At 34.3% G+C, this 18145-nt stretch overlaps 4 protein-coding genes across 16 annotated transcripts; 2 read left to right on the top strand and 2 right to left on the bottom strand.

Moving 5' to 3' along the window:
- Positions 1-784: 784 nt before the first annotated feature.
- On the bottom strand, positions 785-4252 carry LOC104735782 (AP2-like ethylene-responsive transcription factor BBM). Of its 3 annotated transcripts, XM_010455635.3 has the most exons (9): positions 3868-4215; positions 3058-3472; positions 2751-2833; positions 2603-2611; positions 2411-2499; positions 2163-2236; positions 1948-1998; positions 1748-1824; positions 785-1649 (listed from the first exon to the last, which is right to left on the bottom strand). In XM_010455635.3, the coding sequence occupies exons 1-9, from the start codon at positions 4100-4102 to the stop codon at positions 943-945; spliced, it is 1740 nt and encodes a 579-aa protein (XP_010453937.2). In that variant the 5' UTR covers positions 4103-4215; the 3' UTR covers positions 785-942. The 3 variants fall into 3 exon arrangements, with proteins under 3 accessions (XP_010453937.2, XP_087336387.1, XP_087336386.1); XM_087480261.1 differs by lacking the exon at positions 2603-2611 and having other exon boundaries at positions 2741-2833; positions 3868-4252; XM_087480260.1 differs by lacking the exon at positions 2603-2611 and having other exon boundaries at positions 3868-4239.
- A 4085-nt stretch (positions 4253-8337) lies between these two features.
- On the top strand, positions 8338-12816 carry LOC104735783 (U1 snRNP-associated protein usp106). Of its 9 annotated transcripts, none has more exons than XR_015577960.1 (15): positions 8378-8725; positions 8982-9075; positions 9175-9227; positions 9360-9528; positions 9621-9684; positions 10243-10322; positions 10402-10549; positions 10889-10950; positions 11138-11200; positions 11565-11623; positions 11754-11803; positions 11926-12007; positions 12094-12137; positions 12226-12453; positions 12542-12816. XR_015577960.1 is itself a non-coding variant. In XM_010455638.2 (14 exons), the coding sequence occupies exons 2-14, from the start codon at positions 9031-9033 to the stop codon at positions 12558-12560; spliced, it is 1116 nt and encodes a 371-aa protein (XP_010453940.2). In that variant the 5' UTR covers positions 8378-8725; positions 8982-9030; the 3' UTR covers positions 12561-12816. The 9 variants fall into 9 exon arrangements, 2 of the variants coding, with proteins under 2 accessions (XP_010453938.2, XP_010453940.2); XR_015577961.1 differs by having other exon boundaries at positions 11757-11803; XR_015577958.1 differs by lacking the exon at positions 8982-9075 and having other exon boundaries at positions 8338-8725.
- A 1522-nt stretch (positions 12817-14338) lies between these two features.
- LOC104735785 (heavy metal-associated isoprenylated plant protein 21) lies at positions 14339-15839 on the top strand. Of its 2 annotated transcripts, none has more exons than XM_010455639.2 (3): positions 14339-14640; positions 14875-14950; positions 15379-15839. In XM_010455639.2, the coding sequence occupies exons 1-3, from the start codon at positions 14563-14565 to the stop codon at positions 15672-15674; spliced, it is 450 nt and encodes a 149-aa protein (XP_010453941.1). In that variant the 5' UTR covers positions 14339-14562; the 3' UTR covers positions 15675-15839. The 2 variants fall into 2 exon arrangements, with proteins under 2 accessions (XP_010453941.1, XP_019089936.1); XM_019234391.2 differs by having other exon boundaries at positions 14879-14950.
- Positions 15840-16009: 170 nt separating this feature from the next.
- Positions 16010-17953, bottom strand: LOC104735786 (uncharacterized). Of its 2 annotated transcripts, none has more exons than XM_010455642.3 (4): positions 17797-17953; positions 17602-17681; positions 16507-17351; positions 16010-16413 (listed from the first exon to the last, which is right to left on the bottom strand). In XM_010455642.3, exons 1-3 carry the CDS (start codon positions 17841-17843, stop codon positions 16549-16551), a joined length of 930 nt encoding a protein of 309 aa, XP_010453944.1. In that variant the 5' UTR covers positions 17844-17953; the 3' UTR covers positions 16010-16413; positions 16507-16548. The 2 variants fall into 2 exon arrangements, with proteins under 2 accessions (XP_010453944.1, XP_010453942.1); XM_010455640.3 differs by having other exon boundaries at positions 16010-16398; positions 17797-17952.
- Positions 17954-18145: the final 192 nt, after the last annotated feature.

Genomic DNA, 18145 nt, shown 5'->3' on the forward strand with positions numbered 1-18145 from the left:
ATGAATTATTGTTGGTGTTAAGTTGATATAAAAAGGCAATTAAACTTGGTATATATTAAATCTAGAAACTAACAAAAAGAAAAATACTAGTAGAGTAATTTTTATTAAAATTAATATAAAGGGGGTTTGGTGAGTAGAGTACAAGCCAAGTTACGTTCTTCTGTCCCTAATTAGGTGAGTTTTCTGCATACATAAGCTTAAAGAGAATCTAACGATGAAATGTATTTGTGCTTTTTCATCAGCCTTTCTTATCTATTCGGTTTCCATGCGGGTTCCTCTCGGCACCAGTCCCTCTATGTGATAATTCTCAAATACCAAACGGATGATAGTCTACCGGCGATCCCAACCAACCCAATTGCCACACAAGTCAATCTTTGGGCAATACGTTTGATCAGGGTCACGTACACTCACGTCAGCAACCCACCACGGATCTTGGATCCTTATGTACGCAATTGTAGTTTGTGTACCAAAGCACAAACATTGAAAGATATATATATATCTTTTTTGGACAGTTTTTGGGACAAACTTGGGAAACTGATCATCATTATTGACATTAAAACCAGAATGTTGAGTCTCTTGCCGAACCTATCTACTTCAATTGCATCCTATACGTACAATCTTTAAAAGAAAAACAACAGAATTGTTCACATGATTATATTTTTTTTTATGAAAGAACATAACATAAATTTGTGATCACACTATATATATATCAAAAAAAAAAAAAAAAGAATTCACGAAACAAACAACATTTTTTTTGGTAATACAATACTAATAAAATAGGCTAGCTCAAAAAATGAAATGATCCTTAATCTGAAAAATTTGTCCAAATAATTGAAACTATGAAAAAGTTATAGGAAACTTACCAAAAAAGAGAGAAAAGAAAAACAGATTCAAACTGTTCACAACATAAAGCAAACAACTAAAGATCTTTTACTTATTTTTCTAAGTGCCATTCCAAACTGTAAACATTGAAGCCCCTTCTCCACCACCTTCCCCATGAAAGTACATGTTAGAGCCAACATTATTCGAAATCGCCACCGGAAAATCTCCTTCCGGAATCTGCTGAATTTGCTGTTGTTGCTGCTGCTGAGCATAATAATAATGGTTTCTTGCGTTGTAGGCAATCTCAGCAGCAGTGAAAGCATCGCAATTAACCGATGTTCCAACAGGGATTGCAAATCCTTGGTAACCACCATAACCAACGACATTCCCACAAATGGTAACCGAATCATCAGAAGTGGAACTATGATGATCGATCGAGTTACTCAAGAAAGGTTGTTGTTCTTCCTCTTGTTTGGAACAAACCCTAGTACTCTCAGAAGACAAGTTTCCTCCATTGTAATAACCAACGTACCTCTCCTGCTGTTGCTGCAATACGCTCAAATCCATTCCCTGATGATGCTGAAACGCAGCGTTTTGCCAACCGCCAACATTACTTGCACTCTCTGAAACGTTGTTACTGATCATCATACTTGGAACCGGACTGTTAACTTCCTTGAGACGTTTTGCAGAACTACCAATAGGTAGACTTGGGCTCTCGAGGATTGCTTTAACATTGTATCTGTTCATGTCAAAGTTAGTCACTGCGCTTAATCCTCTGAATTTAATGGCTGCGATGTCATAAGCCTCTGCAGCCTCTTCTTGTGTGCCTACATGATTTGTATAATTGTGCACAATTAATATCTACGGTCTATGAAGATTTGATTGAATAGTGTAATATGAGAATAAAATTAATAAAAAAACTTACCGAAAGTTCCCAAGTATAGGTCTTTGTTACCGGCAACTCTCCCGATCCTAGCTTGCCACCTTCCATGTTGGTGATGCCTTTTGAACCCATATTAGAAGAAATTACCATTTATTTTAGATTCATAGTATTATATTAATTGTTATATATACATAAAAAAAAATTAAAGCATTGTATTTGTTCTGTTTATTTATACTAAGTACCTTGTTACTCCTCGATAAATCGATGCACCACGAGAAAAACCACTACTTTTCCTGCATATTTTAATGGTTATTATAAATACTTCCTTGTAATATTAATGAGTTTATAATGTGAATTACAAATATCAATAAATATATACGTGATGGGTTTCTATCATGTAATATAAAACTGAATAATATATGTCATATGCAATAAATTCAACAGTTCCATTATATACCTGCGCAGAGAGGCAACATACTCTTGCCTAGTCATGTGCTTCATCTCTTCTACCTCTTTCTCATAACTACTCATCTGAATATTATATCCAGCCAACATTATTAGTTTATTGTAATAAATGTAACGATATAAACATGACATTCAAAAGTAAGATAATTTTAAAAAAACAAGAATTATTCAGTCATTAAAAAAGAATAAAAATGGTTAGGAGATAGGAATTTATATGAATTATTGATTAATTTAACTTACGGGGAAGTTAGTAGTAGTGGTGGTTCCCCAATATTTTAGTGCGGCTAAATCGTAAGCCCTAGCTGCTTTTTCTTCTTTGTCATAACCTCCTGCATGATCAGATAACAATCTAATTAGATTATACTTAAAGTAGATCTACTAGTCATGTACATCTATTTATAGCTTTATATGGAACTTATATCAATGACTTACCCAAATAAACTGAGAAGATAAACACCAGACGCCAATTTTGGAAACACACATGTAAATTAAAAGAAAACCTAGATTAGTTTGAAAATAGATACTGGTGTATCAAATTATACATAAATTGAAAAAAGAAAAAAAAACTACATATGTATACCTTGTCTTCCTTTGCGAGTTTGGCCTTCTCTTTTGCAACTGTTGTCCCATAAATGTGCCTCATATCTTCCTGTCCAACGATGCCTGAACATTTAATACAAACAAATGTGAGCATACCATATATGTATTATTACTCTATATATCTAAGCCCATATGCACTAATTAATGTATCTTTTTAATATATATCTAGGAACATTCCGTAGCACTCTTTCACCTTAACCATTAGAATGTCCCAAACTTTACCAAAAAAATCATGATTCATGTGACATTTTAGACAATAGATATATATATAAATGGATGAAGAGAACCTTGTAACACCGCGGTATATAGACGTTCTTTGTCCAAAACTCTCAATAGTTTTCTTTGGTGTAGCTTCAACGACATCAACAAGAGTCTTCTCTTGGACAACATCATTATTATTGTTGTATTTGTTGCTATCACAAGTAGTAGAAGAATTCATAGAGAGAGACAAGCCTCGTGCGCCATTACCATTGTCTTGATGATTAACATTAGCCACCGGCTGACTACTCAGCCATGTTTTTATCATTGAAAGGCCTAGTGAGCCACCACCACCACCATCTCCTCCACAACCGCCACTTCCATCTCCAACGTTCTCGTTGGTATTGTAAATTGTACTGGTGCGGCCGAGGAAATTCTCAAGCTTTGGTCCATTTGGTTCATTATTGTGGATGTTATTGCATGCACCACTATTGATGTCCCAATCTATAGACAAAAAACAAAGAGATCCCTAACTGATTATGGTTTGTTGAGTTCGATTCATAACCCGCTATTATATTCGAAAAGAAATGGGATTTTGATTTAGAGGACACAAATTAAAAATATGTACACAAAATGTGTGATCATATTTTGATATTGATTAATGGAGAATAAGAATATGTATAGATCATATATTTGACTAAGTTTTTAATTCATGAGATGTGAACAAGCACCAAACCCCACTCATGGAAATTCTCAAAAGATATGAAATCGATAAATAAGCAAAAACAAAAATAGGGTTACGTGCGTGAGTCTTGGTCTTTGTTCTATGCATTGGAAGAAGGGGAAAATGAACAAAAACAAGAAATAAAATAAATAAATAAAAATTTTAAAACAAAAACCTCGGGAGTGACTACTGTTGTCTCTGGTGAAAGCTTCGAGGACGACACCAAAAGGAGAAGCAAACGATGTTTGAACGGCAGAAGACCCATCGGAGGCAGCAGCGGCCAGATCGAAGCAGTACTCTCCGGCGACATCTACGGCGGTTGTAGTGGGAGAAGAGTCGAGGTCCGTGTGGTGATGATTTTGATCATGAGGAGAAAGAGAGAAACCCAACCAGTTATTCATTGAGTTCATGTAATCTAATAACTCCTTGTTAAGAGATGATGAAGAAAATAAGAAGAAGAACTTAGTTAGGGTTCATGCATGAATGGGAGAAAGAAAAAGGTTTTGGTGTTAAATGAAGAGAGAAGAAGAAGAAAAGTCAAAAATATAATGTTCATTTCTTCCGAGGCGATATAATATGCGCATTTATATAATAGAATTTTGCAATTAAAATTCAGAAAGCAAATAAATAAAACAGTTGTTTTTTGAAAAATGTGGAGATGTATTGGTCGGTTTGAAGGGTAGGGGTAGTACTGTAATTCATGTGGGTAATCTCTTAATTGTAATTTGTTTAGTAACATTTTAATTATTCAGTCAAAACCCTTTCAAATCTCTGTTTCACTCTCTCTCTATCTCTCTCTTCATGCGCATAAAAAGGTTAAATGTAAAAGACAAAAAAGTGTAACACGAGGACCAATAGTAAAATCCAAAAACTCACTCGCTGTCGATTTAAGACCAATGATACTGTGTCTGTTAGAGACATGTGTATGTTTGGACGTATAACACGACCGAGCGATTGCGTTTGTGTTAGGCGATTCGTCATTTTTAGTATTTTTACATCAATCTCAAAGTTAAACCAATAAATCAAAAAAAAAAAAAAAACGCAATGATTCCTGGTTTTGTACTTTGTTATATTTCCCGGGATCCCACGTAACATATGTTTCTCTAGAGATATGTTGTGCAATATACACCACACATGATCTTGATATCCATGTTTGGTTCAATATGCTTACTTAAAAGTTTAAACCTTAGAGTAAAGAGTTACGATCGACGTTTAAATTTTTAAAATTGTGTCTCAAACTCAATTTGACATGCATGTATATAAAAGCATGTAATGTCTGGTGGTTATGGTTTAATTAACCAATAAAAACGTCCCAAATTTCAAAACAAATCTGGTTCGATCCTCCAACTATAACGTTGCAAACGCAAAAAAAAAAAAATGTAAATAATACTTAAAAGGAAGTATAATTACATAAGATGTGGATGACTAGTAGGGATGCTAGAGATGTACATGCTAAGCAAAAGTAAAGTAGTTGAGCTTATCCGACTAGTTTCGAATTAATAAATGAATTAGGGTAATTAGGGAGGAAAACATAGGGTATACACATGGATCAATGAGACGATAGTGAGCATGTGCATGGGTTTATAATCTTTCGAATTATAAAATTTTAGTTTTTTGGACTTTCTTTTGTAAGATACGATTCAATGGATTCTCGTCGTCTATTTAAATTTACTTTCTCAATTATTATGCCTGCAATATCTAACACACCACCAACACACGTTCTAGAATTGCCTCGTACCTACAAAATCACATTATTTATTTCCTAACAATTTGTTCATATCTGCTTTATATATCCCCCAAACCTTTGGTACCCAATTATTTCAATACCTCTAGATCTAGGAATTAAAATAGTTTTTACACTTTCGATACACGGTTCAAATTTTCTGATCTCTACCAAAGAAACTTTAGATTTCACTTACTATATATGTTTTGATTCGAGACGATATTACATCGAAACGAGTTTGAAAACAAAACAAAATGGTTATCATTCAAGAATAACAGAATAAGACTTCATTTGCATGTATTTAATTTAAAAAGCGAAATAGATGAGGTTTTAGACTTATCATCCAAAGTTTTGCGTGAAAAGAGTATTACTTGTCAAAACCATAGGAATCAATTATCATGATGTGTTATTGTAAATACATTGAAGTGAGAAACACCTGTAGATTCCATCTGAAAATAAAAGGAAACTCCTGTAGTTGAAGATAACTACAAACTGACAAGAGCGTACGTATGACTGAAAATATCAAGATAAAAAATCTGAAAGTAGTAGAAAATCTGAATACGAAAAAGAAACTAAAAGAAAGAAAAGTGTAAAAAAAAAAAAAAAAAAAAAAAAAAAAAAAAAAAAAGAAAGAAAAGTGTTAAAAACAACAACAAAAGAAAAAGTTTAAGGAAATGTTATTAAAGTCAGATGGATGATTTTGAGATATTTGTCAGCATAAATGCTACTGCTGCTGCTGCTCTACCATTCCCCCACCCAATACCGTTTACTTTGCCCATTCATTGTTCATTTGCATGCACATTTTTACTCATTTACTATATACACACATTAGTATATGTCATTGATGTGAAATTACTTCTTTGAACTTGATCCTGAGTTGCAAGTCAATTTTGTTTCCTTTTGCCTAACATGTTTTTAGTCAGAACTCAGAAGTAGTAGTATTTTATTTACTCTTATATACATTCCGATATTTATGAGACAACCTAGGCGGCTGTTTACAAAAGTATATAATTAAATAATTCGACAAGCTAATTAATTCTTTGGACATTATTTAGTATTTTGAAAAGTAAACCTAAACCTTATTTAGATTTTTTCTCATGTTTCTTCTTACTAGTAGATAAAGATATACTATTATAAAATTCTTCTTTTGAGAAAAAAATTGTAAAAAAGACGAATGTGGAAATGATGAGGGTCTGCGACTGCAAGAAGCCTGCCTTGCGTACTAAAACCCATAACATTGTCACATTGCAATTGCATCAGCCACAGCCCACAGCCAGTGTCATTGTCATATCATCATAAGTACTTTATATTTATGCTCTATTCTATATTATTCCATATTTTTCAGAAGACAAACAAATCAACATTTTCACTTTTTTCATTTATATAAACATGAAAAGCTTTTTGTTTCCCCCGGCTAAAGCGGGCTAGTTTCTTCTGTTTCCACTCCACATCACACTGACTCTTTGCATGACTGACATCTCATTTTCTTTTTCGACAACTTTTTCTTTTCTTATGATAATTTATTACTACTACTACTTGTATTTATTGGAAAAAGAAAACAATATTGTATTCCTTCAGAGATTTTTATAATCGATCGAATGGTAAAATTGGCGTGCGATACACACGGTCCCATGAATGATTTGTAATTCTCAAAAAAAGAAAACATGTTATACGATATGGAACAACAACCAAAAAAAAAACACAAAGTATAATGTTAAAAACATTGAAATGAAAAAATATGCTACAATTATATACTTTTAAAAACAATATAAGGCTCAATTTCTATTTGAAAAAGAACTAAGAGTTTTTTTTTTCTCACCACGCAACTAATTCTAATTAGATATCTTTTCATTTTAAAAACATATTATACATAGATGATTATTTTGATCCCGATTCCATTTTATTCTGTCAATAAAAGACAATATTGATATGTTACAAGTAAAATATAAAAGGATAAAATCGAACGGGAAAAAGTAATACTCCGTTAAAGACTTCTTATTTATGAGTTACTTCAAGTGGATAGAAATGAGATTCTATCTCCGTCCACATATGAATACTCAAGCTGGAAACAGAAAGAGATTTGAATAGTCGATGTGTATGCTAAAGTGAAGAAATGCAAATCGAAAACAATTTTGGTAGCAAAAAAAGAGAGGCATTAATGGTATATTGTTCAAGAAATATAAATGTCACGCTCTTTCATAACTGCAACAACAAAAGTATATATGGTATAAAATTTAGAAACCCAAATTTTAAGTTAGATTTTCTATCTCATTGTTCTTTAGTGATCACCGTTTTTCTAATCTCTTAAGCAAAACTTGGATTGATTCAGGGTTGCAATTTTGCATCCAATAAAAATCGTCCTCCATAAATTGGACTCAGTCAACTAGAAGTCTAATATAATCATCTTTCTTCTGTCCATCGTTTGTCTTACATAACCTAGGATATGGATCTAATGTACAAAAAATAAGACAGAGACAGATGTCAACTACCACCTAAGATGAATCCATCCAAGATGTCAATTGCGTAAAGTCCATTTAATTTGTCACCATGATCATGGACTATATAATTAAGTACCTGTTTAACACATAATGTTCAAACATCAAAATACTAATCAATAGTCCGTTATATGAGTCCCACATCTCAAACTACTAGCAAATGCACGAGTGCAAAACCTAATAATACATCAGAATATATATATATGATACTTATGAAATTACATTTTCAACCAAAAAAAAAGAGGACACTCAAACGATTTTTTTCTTTTTAGTGTAACGGAGCAGTGATGGCATTTTCGTAACTATCGGCTTAAAATTATAAAAAGGTTTTTTTGTTCTTTCGTACAATACCCCAATACTTTTAAATTGTCACAATAAACCCCTAATGTTAATTTGGGTTAAATCTTAAAAATTGTTCAACTTTAGCGACCTTTAAAAGACACAGAACCCTAATTACCAAAAATCTTAGTACACACACAAAAAAAAAAAAAAAAAGCCCCTTTTTGTTCAAATGTATTTCTAAGCTTCCGATCAAACAAAAAAAAAAAAAACAATCTCTCTGTCCGCCGAGAAGATTAGTTTTTGTGATTCAGAGAATCAAAGTGTGTGGGTGAAATAGAGAAAGAGAGACAGAGACAGAGACAGAGAGAGAGAGAGAGATAACGAAGATGGACGCTATGAGGAAGCAGCTCGATGTGCTCATGGGAGCTAACAGAAACGGCGATGTGACGGAGGTGAATCGCAAATACTACGACCGCGATGTTTGCCGTCTCTACCTCTCTGGTCTCTGTCCTCACGAGCTTTTTCAATTGACGGTGTGTATATATACATCTTTCTTCTTCGATGCCCATTTTTTTTTTTAATTTCAGCTCAAGCCTCAATGGCTTTATCATTATTAGTATCTTGTGCGAAAGGGAAAAAAAAAAACCCTAATTTCCCCATCCCTTGATAATATTGGTATGTGTATTTTTAGTATTGGTACGTGTTAGTTGATATAGTGCTTTGGATAATGTTGATTTGGGGGGGAGGTTGTTGATTTAGGTAACAGTGTGAAATTTTGTGTTATCACAGTGGCGCTACGTTGCTACTTGCTACTGCATAGTCTTCGTTTTGCTCTTTTATGCATATTGAACACTTCAGAGTGAATTTTTCGGGTTCAAGATTTGTAAGTTGTTGTACATTTAAACTTGTGTTGGCTCAGTTTTTATATTAGTTGGCTAGTTTGGTCTGTGAGTACTCTTTGACATGTTTTTTATATTATCAGAAAATGGATATGGGTCCTTGCCCAAAGGTGCACTCTTTGCAGCTGAGGAAAGAGTATCCTTTCTGAACGAATGTAGAGTCTTCTTCTTCTTCTTATGTGTGACTCTGGAACCTATCTTTTTTATTGTTTTTTTCTAATATCCACACAAGTTTTCAGTGGAATGTTTTGCTTTAACTCCTCCTAAGATATAAAGAAGCAAAGGCAAAAGGTGTTGACAACTACGATAGGGAATTGGAAGATGCGATAGATAGGCTTATTATTGAGTGTGATAGGAAGATTGGTAGGGCCCTTAATCGTCTTCAGGAAGAGGATGCCAAAGCTGCCATTGCAATTTCAGTCATCGAAGTTACTCAGGTGATTATCTAAGTTTTAATTTATCTGAGTTCTTTTTGTGGTTTTTTTTTCAACTCAAGCTTTTTCCTCATCATTTCATTATTTTATTTCAGTCACCTGAAATTCTCGAACTATCGAAGCAAATCAAAGAGAAGATGAAGGAAGCAGACCTGCACGGTAATAGAAAATAATTATAAACAAAAATTGCTGCTTAATTGACCACTATATGTTCCTTTCTCCTTGAGGGTTTCTTATGACTATAATTTCATTGCGGCTCATATAAATCTGGAACACTTTGTGTTTGCACTTTTTTGGTAGTGTATTTTCATTGTTATTTCTGTAGGCTTCTATACAACATCTAGAGTAGGCTATGAACTTGGAAGTGTTTCTTGATATGTGCTTGCTTCCCCGAACAAAATAGTTAATTTATATTAATCAAGCTACAAGATGTAAATTAATCAATTTTAGAATTAGACCCGCCACTTCCTATTTGAATATTTAAGCTGCTCCTATGGTACTTTATGTTTAGTATTTCATCTTGTGGAAAATAAAGGTTTCCTGTGGTGTTGCCAGAGGTGGCTCTTCACCTTTTATAACTGTTCTAAACTTGAAAAAAACGTCTTTCTATGTAATTGGCACTAAATTGCTTGGATGTAAAAGCTTCTGCTAGTGATTGTTGTGTGATTATAAAACTTTGGATGCTACTATATTATTCAGAATGTTTTCATATCGCAGATCTTGAAGGCAAAATGGATCTGAAGATTAGAGCTCTCGAGTTAGTTGAAGAAATGAGGATTAAAAGAGCTGACCTACAGGTGTGTCATCATTTAATTTGCTATTTGCTGTGCCTGGTACATTGTTAACAGTCAAGTCCTGTGTTTTGTTTCCCTACAGGCTGTGCTACTGTTGGATGCCTTCAACAAGGATAGGGCATCCTTGCCACAGCCCGTTCCAGCTCAGCCACCAGCTGCAGCATTACCTTCGCCTGATCCTCGTACTCAAGAAATGATCAATGAAAAATTAAAGAAAGCAGAAGAGTTTGGTAAGGGGGAAACCTCTAAGTCATATCTGTGGTGATCTTGAACCGATAGTTCTAAGTTATCATTGCAGTTGTGCAAAATTTTGGTTTCTATATTTGATCTTATAATTTTTAAATTCAACTTTCTTTGCCAATGTGTGAGTTTCTGGTGGCTGATCTAAAAATTTACTAGGCCTATTAATTGTTTCTTTATGAATGTTCAAAACTGAGCTTGGGAAACCTTTGTGATAGGCAGTGTTAGAAGAAGGCAGTTTATAGTTACATAACGACAGAAGGAACATTTTAATTTTTCAATGTTGGGAACAGCCACTTTGCAGTTATGATATCTGTATGTTATTTCAGGTGAACAAGGGATGGTTGATGAGGCGCAGAAAGCACTCGAAGAGGCGGAAGCTCTTAAGAAGGTTTGTTTTCTTTTGTACATTTGTTTTTTGTTTGGATCTTATCTCTGAGGTACTTCATAGGATGTGGAGATATTAATGAATTCTATCAACTCATGGATCTCTCTTTGTTTTGGTTTCTGTAATTTGCTTGAATATTTCTGCATGTTCTCTATTGTCTTTCCCTACTCACTTATTGTATATGTTTCAGCTTGCTGTTAGGCAAGAACCTGTAGTGGATTCAACCAAGTACACTGCTGCTGATGTGCGCATTGTAAGTCAGGATCATCATTTTTATCACCTTATCTCCGACATAATAATCTATTGAAATTCATTTTGTATAGCGGCCCTCAAGATTCTTAATGCTTAGGTATTCGTTTAGTCTGATGACCATTAGAATTTAAGGGAGATAGTCCTGCTTCTAGTAATTGAAAAGAAGTAATGGCTTATAAATTTTGATAGGATAATTTTTCTTTTCTCTTAGTAGGATGCAGTTTTCTCAGTTGTTTAACAGCATAATAGAAATTGCTTTTGAAGAGAAGTATACCATCTTCTCATCTCTTCTCGATGCACCATCTCTGTTTCTTTTGTCAGCTTGTTAGTTGGTAGCCCTCACTCTTGTTCTTTTGTTGTCTCAGACAGACCAGAAACTGCGTCTATGTGACATATGCGGAGCATTTTTGAGCGTCTATGACAGGTTAGGTTTGGTTACTTAAAACATTTATGCTTTATGGTTCCTTGGTATTTCATAAGAAAGCTAGAGATAGATTCCTGGGTTGCAAGTGGTTCATTATTTGACCCCGGCTATTGTACCTCCTTTTCACCAGCAGGCTATTTGGGCCCAGTTTTACGAGGATTACTTTTGCAGCTAATAAATGTGCGTTCTTTCTTGATTTATTGTGCCTGTTAGAGATATGTAATGGAGCTTTAAACTATAATTATGTCACCAATTTGTTATCTGCATTTGGCAATGTCAAAAATCTTTCGTACTGCCTTTAGTGATCGTCGGTTAGCTGATCATTTTGGAGGGAAGCTTCATTTGGGTTACATGCTGATCCGCGACAAATTGGCAGAGCTTCAGGTAAGAGCCATAGAAACTTTCTACTGTGATTTTCCTGTTTGGTCTCAATTTATGCTGTATAGTTATGTTCTTTCTGTTTTCTTCAGGAGGAGAAGAACAAAGTTCAGAAGGAACGGGTTGAAGAAAGGAGGTTTACTTTCCTCAAGCCTTTGGATACTTTTAATAATTTGCTTCCTTAAATCTTTAACATTTTTGCTGAAAAGCTTAACCAATCTCAGATCAAAGGAGAGGAGTAGAGAGCGAGAATCAAGTAAAGACAGAGACGGAGGAGATAGCCGTGACCGTGGAAGAGATGTTGACCGTAGGAGTAGAGACCGCGACAGGCACCATGACCACCGTGAACATGACAGAAACAATAATCAGTCACGTAGCTATGACTCAAGAAGCCGGCGCAGTTCGCGGTCCAGGTCAAGGGAAAGACAACCGAGGGATTATGATCGCCGCAGGTAACTTTGATAAAGAACAGAGAAAAATCCTTATTGTTACTGCAAATCTTTTGGCTGCATTTAAATACGTACTTTAACTACCTTGCAGACGCCATGACCGCTATTAAGACCCTACCAAAGATGATTGCACCAGGTTTAAGAGGTTCTCACGGTTGCGTTTAGGATCAATTTGGAGTTCCAGATCCTTTTTTCTTTCTTTGCTTATTGTGTTTTCAGGTCTTTTGAGATTGTAAGTTACTAAGAGAAACTTCTTCATATGTTTTTTTTTTCTTTCTCTTTTTACTTTTGTGTTGACATCAAAGACTTGTGAGTAGAAAGATTGGTGTTCGAAAAAAAAAGAAAAAGAAAGAAGGATTGTGATGATCTCATGTCTCTCTCTTATGGACAACGTTTTATCATTCCTCCAAACACCACGAAAGAAGACGACAGTCTAGTTGACCAAAAAAAAAAACCAATTCGTCGTGCTTTCAAGGTCCTATACAAAATCTTTAACCGGTGGCAATTATACCAAAACAAAAAAAAAACGTATGGCAATTGTCTTGGATACTAGCTAGTACTGTAATTACTAATTTATTAGCTAATGACAAGATTAACGGCTGATTTAAAGCCGTAAAGACACACACACAAGTCGCTTAGAATCTACGAGCGATTTAAAAATTGTCTGATATGTTTCAGTAAAGTTCGAATATAATAGCACTCTCCTACCAAAAAAATAGCATAGGTTCAACGTCAAGTCACTGTATTCGCTCCATGTTCTCTCGAGTTTCTGCGTACATCTTACTAAGTTTAAAAAGATACCAAGTGAGTCTAGCCTCATTGAAATTTCTATATTTTTATCACAAAATCTGAAACCTTACCACCATTAATTTAGACTCGTTAGAAACTCATCACCGTCGAATTTTATTGCAACCTCTTTTCATCTTGTGGCATGCCCAAAGGTGTTCGGTTCAAAACGTATATCAGCAAAAAAAAAAAACACATGAGACAAATGTATTGTCACCGAGTTAGTGTCTTTGTAGCACCCTAAGCAAACTTTATAGAACATAGTGTTTCAATTCTCGATTATTTCATACAATTTCCTACTTCCTAGTCTTTTATCAGCAAAACAACCTACATATCAGGCAAACATCTCTATTCACAAACTATTTATGTCTATATAGTTAATTTTTTAGATATCTATGTATTTACTGAAAATATCCAAATAAAAATGCTACTCTATCCAATTATAGAAAAAGGGAAGGTCAAAGTTCATTTGTAACTCAACATCACACTGTATCACAAAGCATCTCAAGTTTAAGCATTGTTCAATGCTTTTATTCAATAACGGACATAATTCATTTTAGTGTTGAAAAGGCATCTTATAATAGTATTTCTATATAGTTTTATGATTATCTTAGTTTGATGGAATCATACTATAAGGCAATTATTGGAACTTTATTTTTAATAAATAATAATTGGGTGATGCACAAGCTAGCCATACTCTTTTGAATCGAAACCAAAGCAAAGGTCAATAAAAAAAAAAGAGATTTGTATAATAAAACAAGGCCAATAAAATAACTTTTTAAGATATACATTCTCATTGCATTTATATGATTAAAGAGTTTAAGATCAAACATAGGTATTTTCTAATTAGAGCACGCCTATTTAGGTTTTATAAAATTCAAGTCGAATTGAAGACCACATTTGAGGAGAAGATTCATTTCTCACTAAAATGTTTTATTTGTTAAACTCATGTTTTGATCTCTATTAAATTTTTCAAAAAAAAAAGACATACCAAATCAACCTTTTAATTCTTCTACAACTCTCTCGTCCAAAATTATTATTATTTTGAAAAATAGATTACTAAGAAAACCTATATATAGACATGGAATATTGAATGCCTGTCACGTAACTCTCTTCTCCTTCTCTATTAAGAAAGCCTATTTCTTCTTCTCTCTGCCTATATATATACTCTCTCTCTCTCTCACACACACACAGGCACACAGACAGACTCAGATATATATATATATATACACAATATACACACATACAATACATACACACACACACATTTGATCATATATTTATATACATAATTTTAATTTCTTGTTGAAGAGAGGAGAGAAAAGAATGGGGGCATTTGATTACATCTTTAGCTTTTGTTCATATACATACGCCAATGCCAAAACCAAGCGTAAGCCATTGCAGGTCTGTTCTTCTCAATACCTTTGCAATTCTGCTCTTTCATCCTTTCTTTCAAATACTACTCTATATACATGTACATATCTTGATTTGGTGTAACATCAAAACTATATGCTAATACGTTATACGTGTATGCAAAAATAAAAAATCAAATGTTACGTTTCAAAATGTGAACATGCTCTTTGTTTCTTTCTTCTTAAACACATGTTTATTGGTATGTAATTTAATGGATTTGTGTAGACAGTGGATATCAAGGTGAAAATGGACTGTGATGGTTGTGAAAGAAGGGTTAGAAACGTGGTTCGTCGCATGAAAGGTATTCTTTCTCATCTCTCTCTCTGACTTTGAATCAAAACTTTTCTCCAATCTCTCTTTATTTTTTTTATTTTTACCTTTTTGTTTCCATTTCCTTTATTCTATACATTTTTTTAATTTCTTTTTTAAAGATTCGTATTCCCACTCTTAAAATTGCAAAATTTATAGCTGGCAAAAAAAAAATATAGAGTTACAATTACTAATCATTTGCTCATTCCCTTGCCAACTTTTATAGTCCAAAAATATTATGGGTCAAATGGTCAGGAATCTATCTTTATTTACATTACATATATTAAAAGAGTCGTATCAGCAAAAAGTGATCCAATTATATATTTTAATTTATCTTTTTTTGAGTCCTTACATTTTTAGTAACTTTTTAAATAAAATAAATCTAGTAATCTTAAACATTTTTGGAACCGACCGGTACAGGAGTGAAATCGGTGGAGGTGAACCGGAAACAGAGCCGGATAACGGTGAATGGACACGTAGACCCAAACAAGGTGTTGAAGAGAGTGAAGAGCACAGGTAAAAAGGCTGAGTTTTGGCCGTACATACCTCAGCATATGGTCTATTACCCTTTTGCTCCTGGCATGTACGACAAACGTGCCCCTGCAGGCCACATTCGTAATCCCACTCAATCGTTTCCGACCGCAAACGCTCCCGAGGAAAATTACGTTTCCCTCTTCAGCGATGACAACGTACACGCCGCTTGTTCCATCATGTGAGAGGGTTGTATTATTCACAATCTCTAAATATATATTTCTTCTTTGGTATTTGTATATTTTTGTTACTTTTTATCCTCATAACAAATCAAAAAGTAATGTAGAAAAAACTTTGTAATAAGATTATAGAGACAACACTTAAACGGAATCTATTTATATTTCGAACAATATATTTCTTCTAATAATTCAAATCGATAACCATAAGCTATGTAGAATCTTATGGGTGGAAGTAGGTATAATGGACCAATTAAGCAGCTAAAGTTTTATGAACTTGTCTAATTTCTATAGGACATGAATGAGATACTTTGACGATAATCATATACATATGAAGCAAGGAATAATATTTAGGGAAGAGACCCAAAAATCAGCATCTTGTGATTTGTTAGGCAAATTGCTTCCTCTTTAATTTTTTTCTTAGAATAAGCTTCAAAGGGCAATGAGAGTATCAACATTTACAAGTTCCAACTTTTCATCCCAAAAGAAAACTTTTAAAGATCAAAGTGGAAAAAGCTTTGTATTCTTCATCCCCAAAAAAAAAATTGTCCAAGAGGGACCAAAGCATCTTTAGCTTTTCTTTCAAAGCTTCTTTCTTTAGAAGAAGGAATATAAAGATCAGAATCACGGCAAAGGAAAGCTGTTCAATCACGGTACCACGTTACAATGACACAGTGTCATAAGACTCGATGTTGATGACGCTGTTTGGTGTTCTCTAAAGCATGCTTTAACCCTACAAAGATTCATTCTGATCAACAGAGAAGCAAGAATTTACTAGAAACGGATTTGCTACTTGAATCACTAAGAATCAATCTTTAAAACAATGAATGAATTTACTCACCTGTTAATCTATCAAGATCCTTTGAGCAAACCAAGAAGCTTTTTACCGCTTCTTCGCTTTCCTTATTCTGGACTGTGCCTTCTGCCATTTCTTCCTAGGCACTAGTTTACTCTTCGGCTTCAACTTTATCTCAGGTGTAAATTTGAAGTTTGGATCTCTCATGCGAGTTTGTATATCTTTAAAGAACTGCATGTTCAGTCTCTTGGGTCCGCCTTTTCTTAGCTCTTCATATTCAGGTCCTGAGATAATGTTTTCGAACGCTCCAATCAGTATGTCGACATCACTCATAACTTCCCACACGTTTGTGTAGCGCCCGTCAGGCCCTTTGTTCAGTTTCTTCAGCGCGTTCTCAACAGCAAGCTTCCTCGCTTTTTTACCAGGTGAAAGCTCCTCGGGTTCATTCTCAGATTTCAACAACTCAGAGATTGTCCTGTACTTTGGTTTCTCTTCAAACTCAAACAACTTATCTAAGTACTTATCAGATGCCTCGTTGGGACGTGGCTCTGTTGGAATATCGTCTTCATCATCACCTTCATCCCCAGTCCACAACGTTTTCTCTTCATCGCTTCCTGACCAAACACTGTATAGTTTATCACTATCGTCTGCATCAATTAAATCAGAGCTATCTTTAGCTTGTTGTCTAGCTTTCTTGATCTCTTTTTCAAGGCGGTTTCCTCCACTTTCTTGTCTTGTATTCTCATCACTCTCGTCTTCACTTCCTGACCAAAGAGTATCATCATCTCCCATTTCTTTCTCCCAGGCCTTTCTGAAGTCATCATCACCAGGTTTCACATTACCAAACAGATTGTAATCTTTACCACTTCCACTTGCATATAACCTAGTTGCTGCAATTGAATATTGAGACACTACTTTTAAACAATCCACTAGTATTAAACATCAACGATGAACAAAAAAAACTAAACTTTAAAAGAGTCGTGAGCAAACAAATTTCTCTGCGGCATTTTCACAAACACCTCGTCTACAACTTGGACGAATCCGAATAAACCAAAAAATCTCAAAACCCCATATACAAGAAGACTCGGAGAAAGCATATAAACCATAAGATCAAAAAAAAATGCTGGAGAAAATTGAAACCTTTTAAGTTGTGGCGAAACCCAGTAAATACCCAATTTTGAGTCCAAGTGGCAGGATCCGAAAGCAAGAGACTTTGCGATCTACAATTAAAACAATCGACAAAAACAAGTCAGCTTTGAATGATGATCTTTTATAGATTATATATGGAATTGCAGGTTTAACTGATCTATTTAACTATACCCAGAAAGAACCAACCTTTTGGTTAGGTTTGAGAACAGAGACAAGACTCTTCGCGCGTACATCGTTTAACGGCTTTTAAATAACCGACGCCTGTGCTATGAGTCTCTATGACTATGAGGAGGCTAAAATATATTCTTTACAAATTACAAGCCCATATTTATAAGTTGTTTTTTTTAATTTTTATTTTTGGTCAAAACAAAGATCAATTATCCAATTTTATTAGTTACTATTAAGCAGTGTTCAAGAAAGCGGTCTAGACGGCCGCTTAGGCGCTGTCTAGACGCTCAGCAGACGCCTAAACGACCGCTTAAACCGCCTAAAATCACAAAATTTTTATTTTAATGTATGTTTTTATTTTTAACTA

This window comes from Camelina sativa, chromosome 13, assembly GCF_030686135.1.
Source record: "Camelina sativa cultivar CO46 ecotype springtype chromosome 13, ASM3068613v1".
NCBI classification, from domain to species: Eukaryota; Viridiplantae; Streptophyta; class Magnoliopsida; order Brassicales; family Brassicaceae; genus Camelina; species Camelina sativa.

Excerpts from the sequence above, each read along its gene's own strand:
- LOC104735782 (XM_010455635.3), bottom strand. The coding sequence starts at position 4,102 with ATGAACTCAATGAATAACTGGTTGGGTTTCTCTCTTTCTCCTCATGAT. Across the intron at positions 1,999-2,162 it reads TATGTTGCCTCTCTGCGCAG|GAAAAGTAGTGGTTTTTCTC; the intron begins GTATATAATGGA and ends TAAAATATGCAG. Across the intron at positions 1,825-1,947 it reads ATTTATCGAGGAGTAACAAG|GCATCACCAACATGGAAGGT; the intron begins GTACTTAGTATA and ends TGGGTTCAAAAG.
- LOC104735783 (XM_010455636.3), top strand. The coding sequence starts at position 8,579 with ATGGACGCTATGAGGAAGCAGCTCGATGTGCTCATGGGAGCTAACAGA. Across the intron at positions 9,529-9,620 it reads CAGTCATCGAAGTTACTCAG|TCACCTGAAATTCTCGAACT; the intron begins GTGATTATCTAA and ends ATTTTATTTCAG. Across the intron at positions 9,685-10,242 it reads GAAGGAAGCAGACCTGCACG|ATCTTGAAGGCAAAATGGAT; the intron begins GTAATAGAAAAT and ends TTCATATCGCAG.
- LOC104735785 (XM_010455639.2), top strand. The coding sequence starts at position 14,563 with ATGGGGGCATTTGATTACATCTTTAGCTTTTGTTCATATACATACGCC. Across the intron at positions 14,641-14,874 it reads CCAAGCGTAAGCCATTGCAG|ACAGTGGATATCAAGGTGAA; the intron begins GTCTGTTCTTCT and ends GGATTTGTGTAG. Across the intron at positions 14,951-15,378 it reads CGTGGTTCGTCGCATGAAAG|GAGTGAAATCGGTGGAGGTG; the intron begins GTATTCTTTCTC and ends CGACCGGTACAG.
- LOC104735786 (XM_010455642.3), bottom strand. The coding sequence starts at position 17,843 with ATGTACGCGCGAAGAGTCTTGTCTCTGTTCTCAAACCTAACCAAAAG. Across the intron at positions 17,682-17,796 it reads TTCTCAAACCTAACCAAAAG|ATCGCAAAGTCTCTTGCTTT; the intron begins GTTGGTTCTTTC and ends TTTTAATTGTAG. Across the intron at positions 17,352-17,601 it reads GTTTCGCCACAACTTAAAAG|CAACTAGGTTATATGCAAGT; the intron begins GTTTCAATTTTC and ends ATTCAATTGCAG.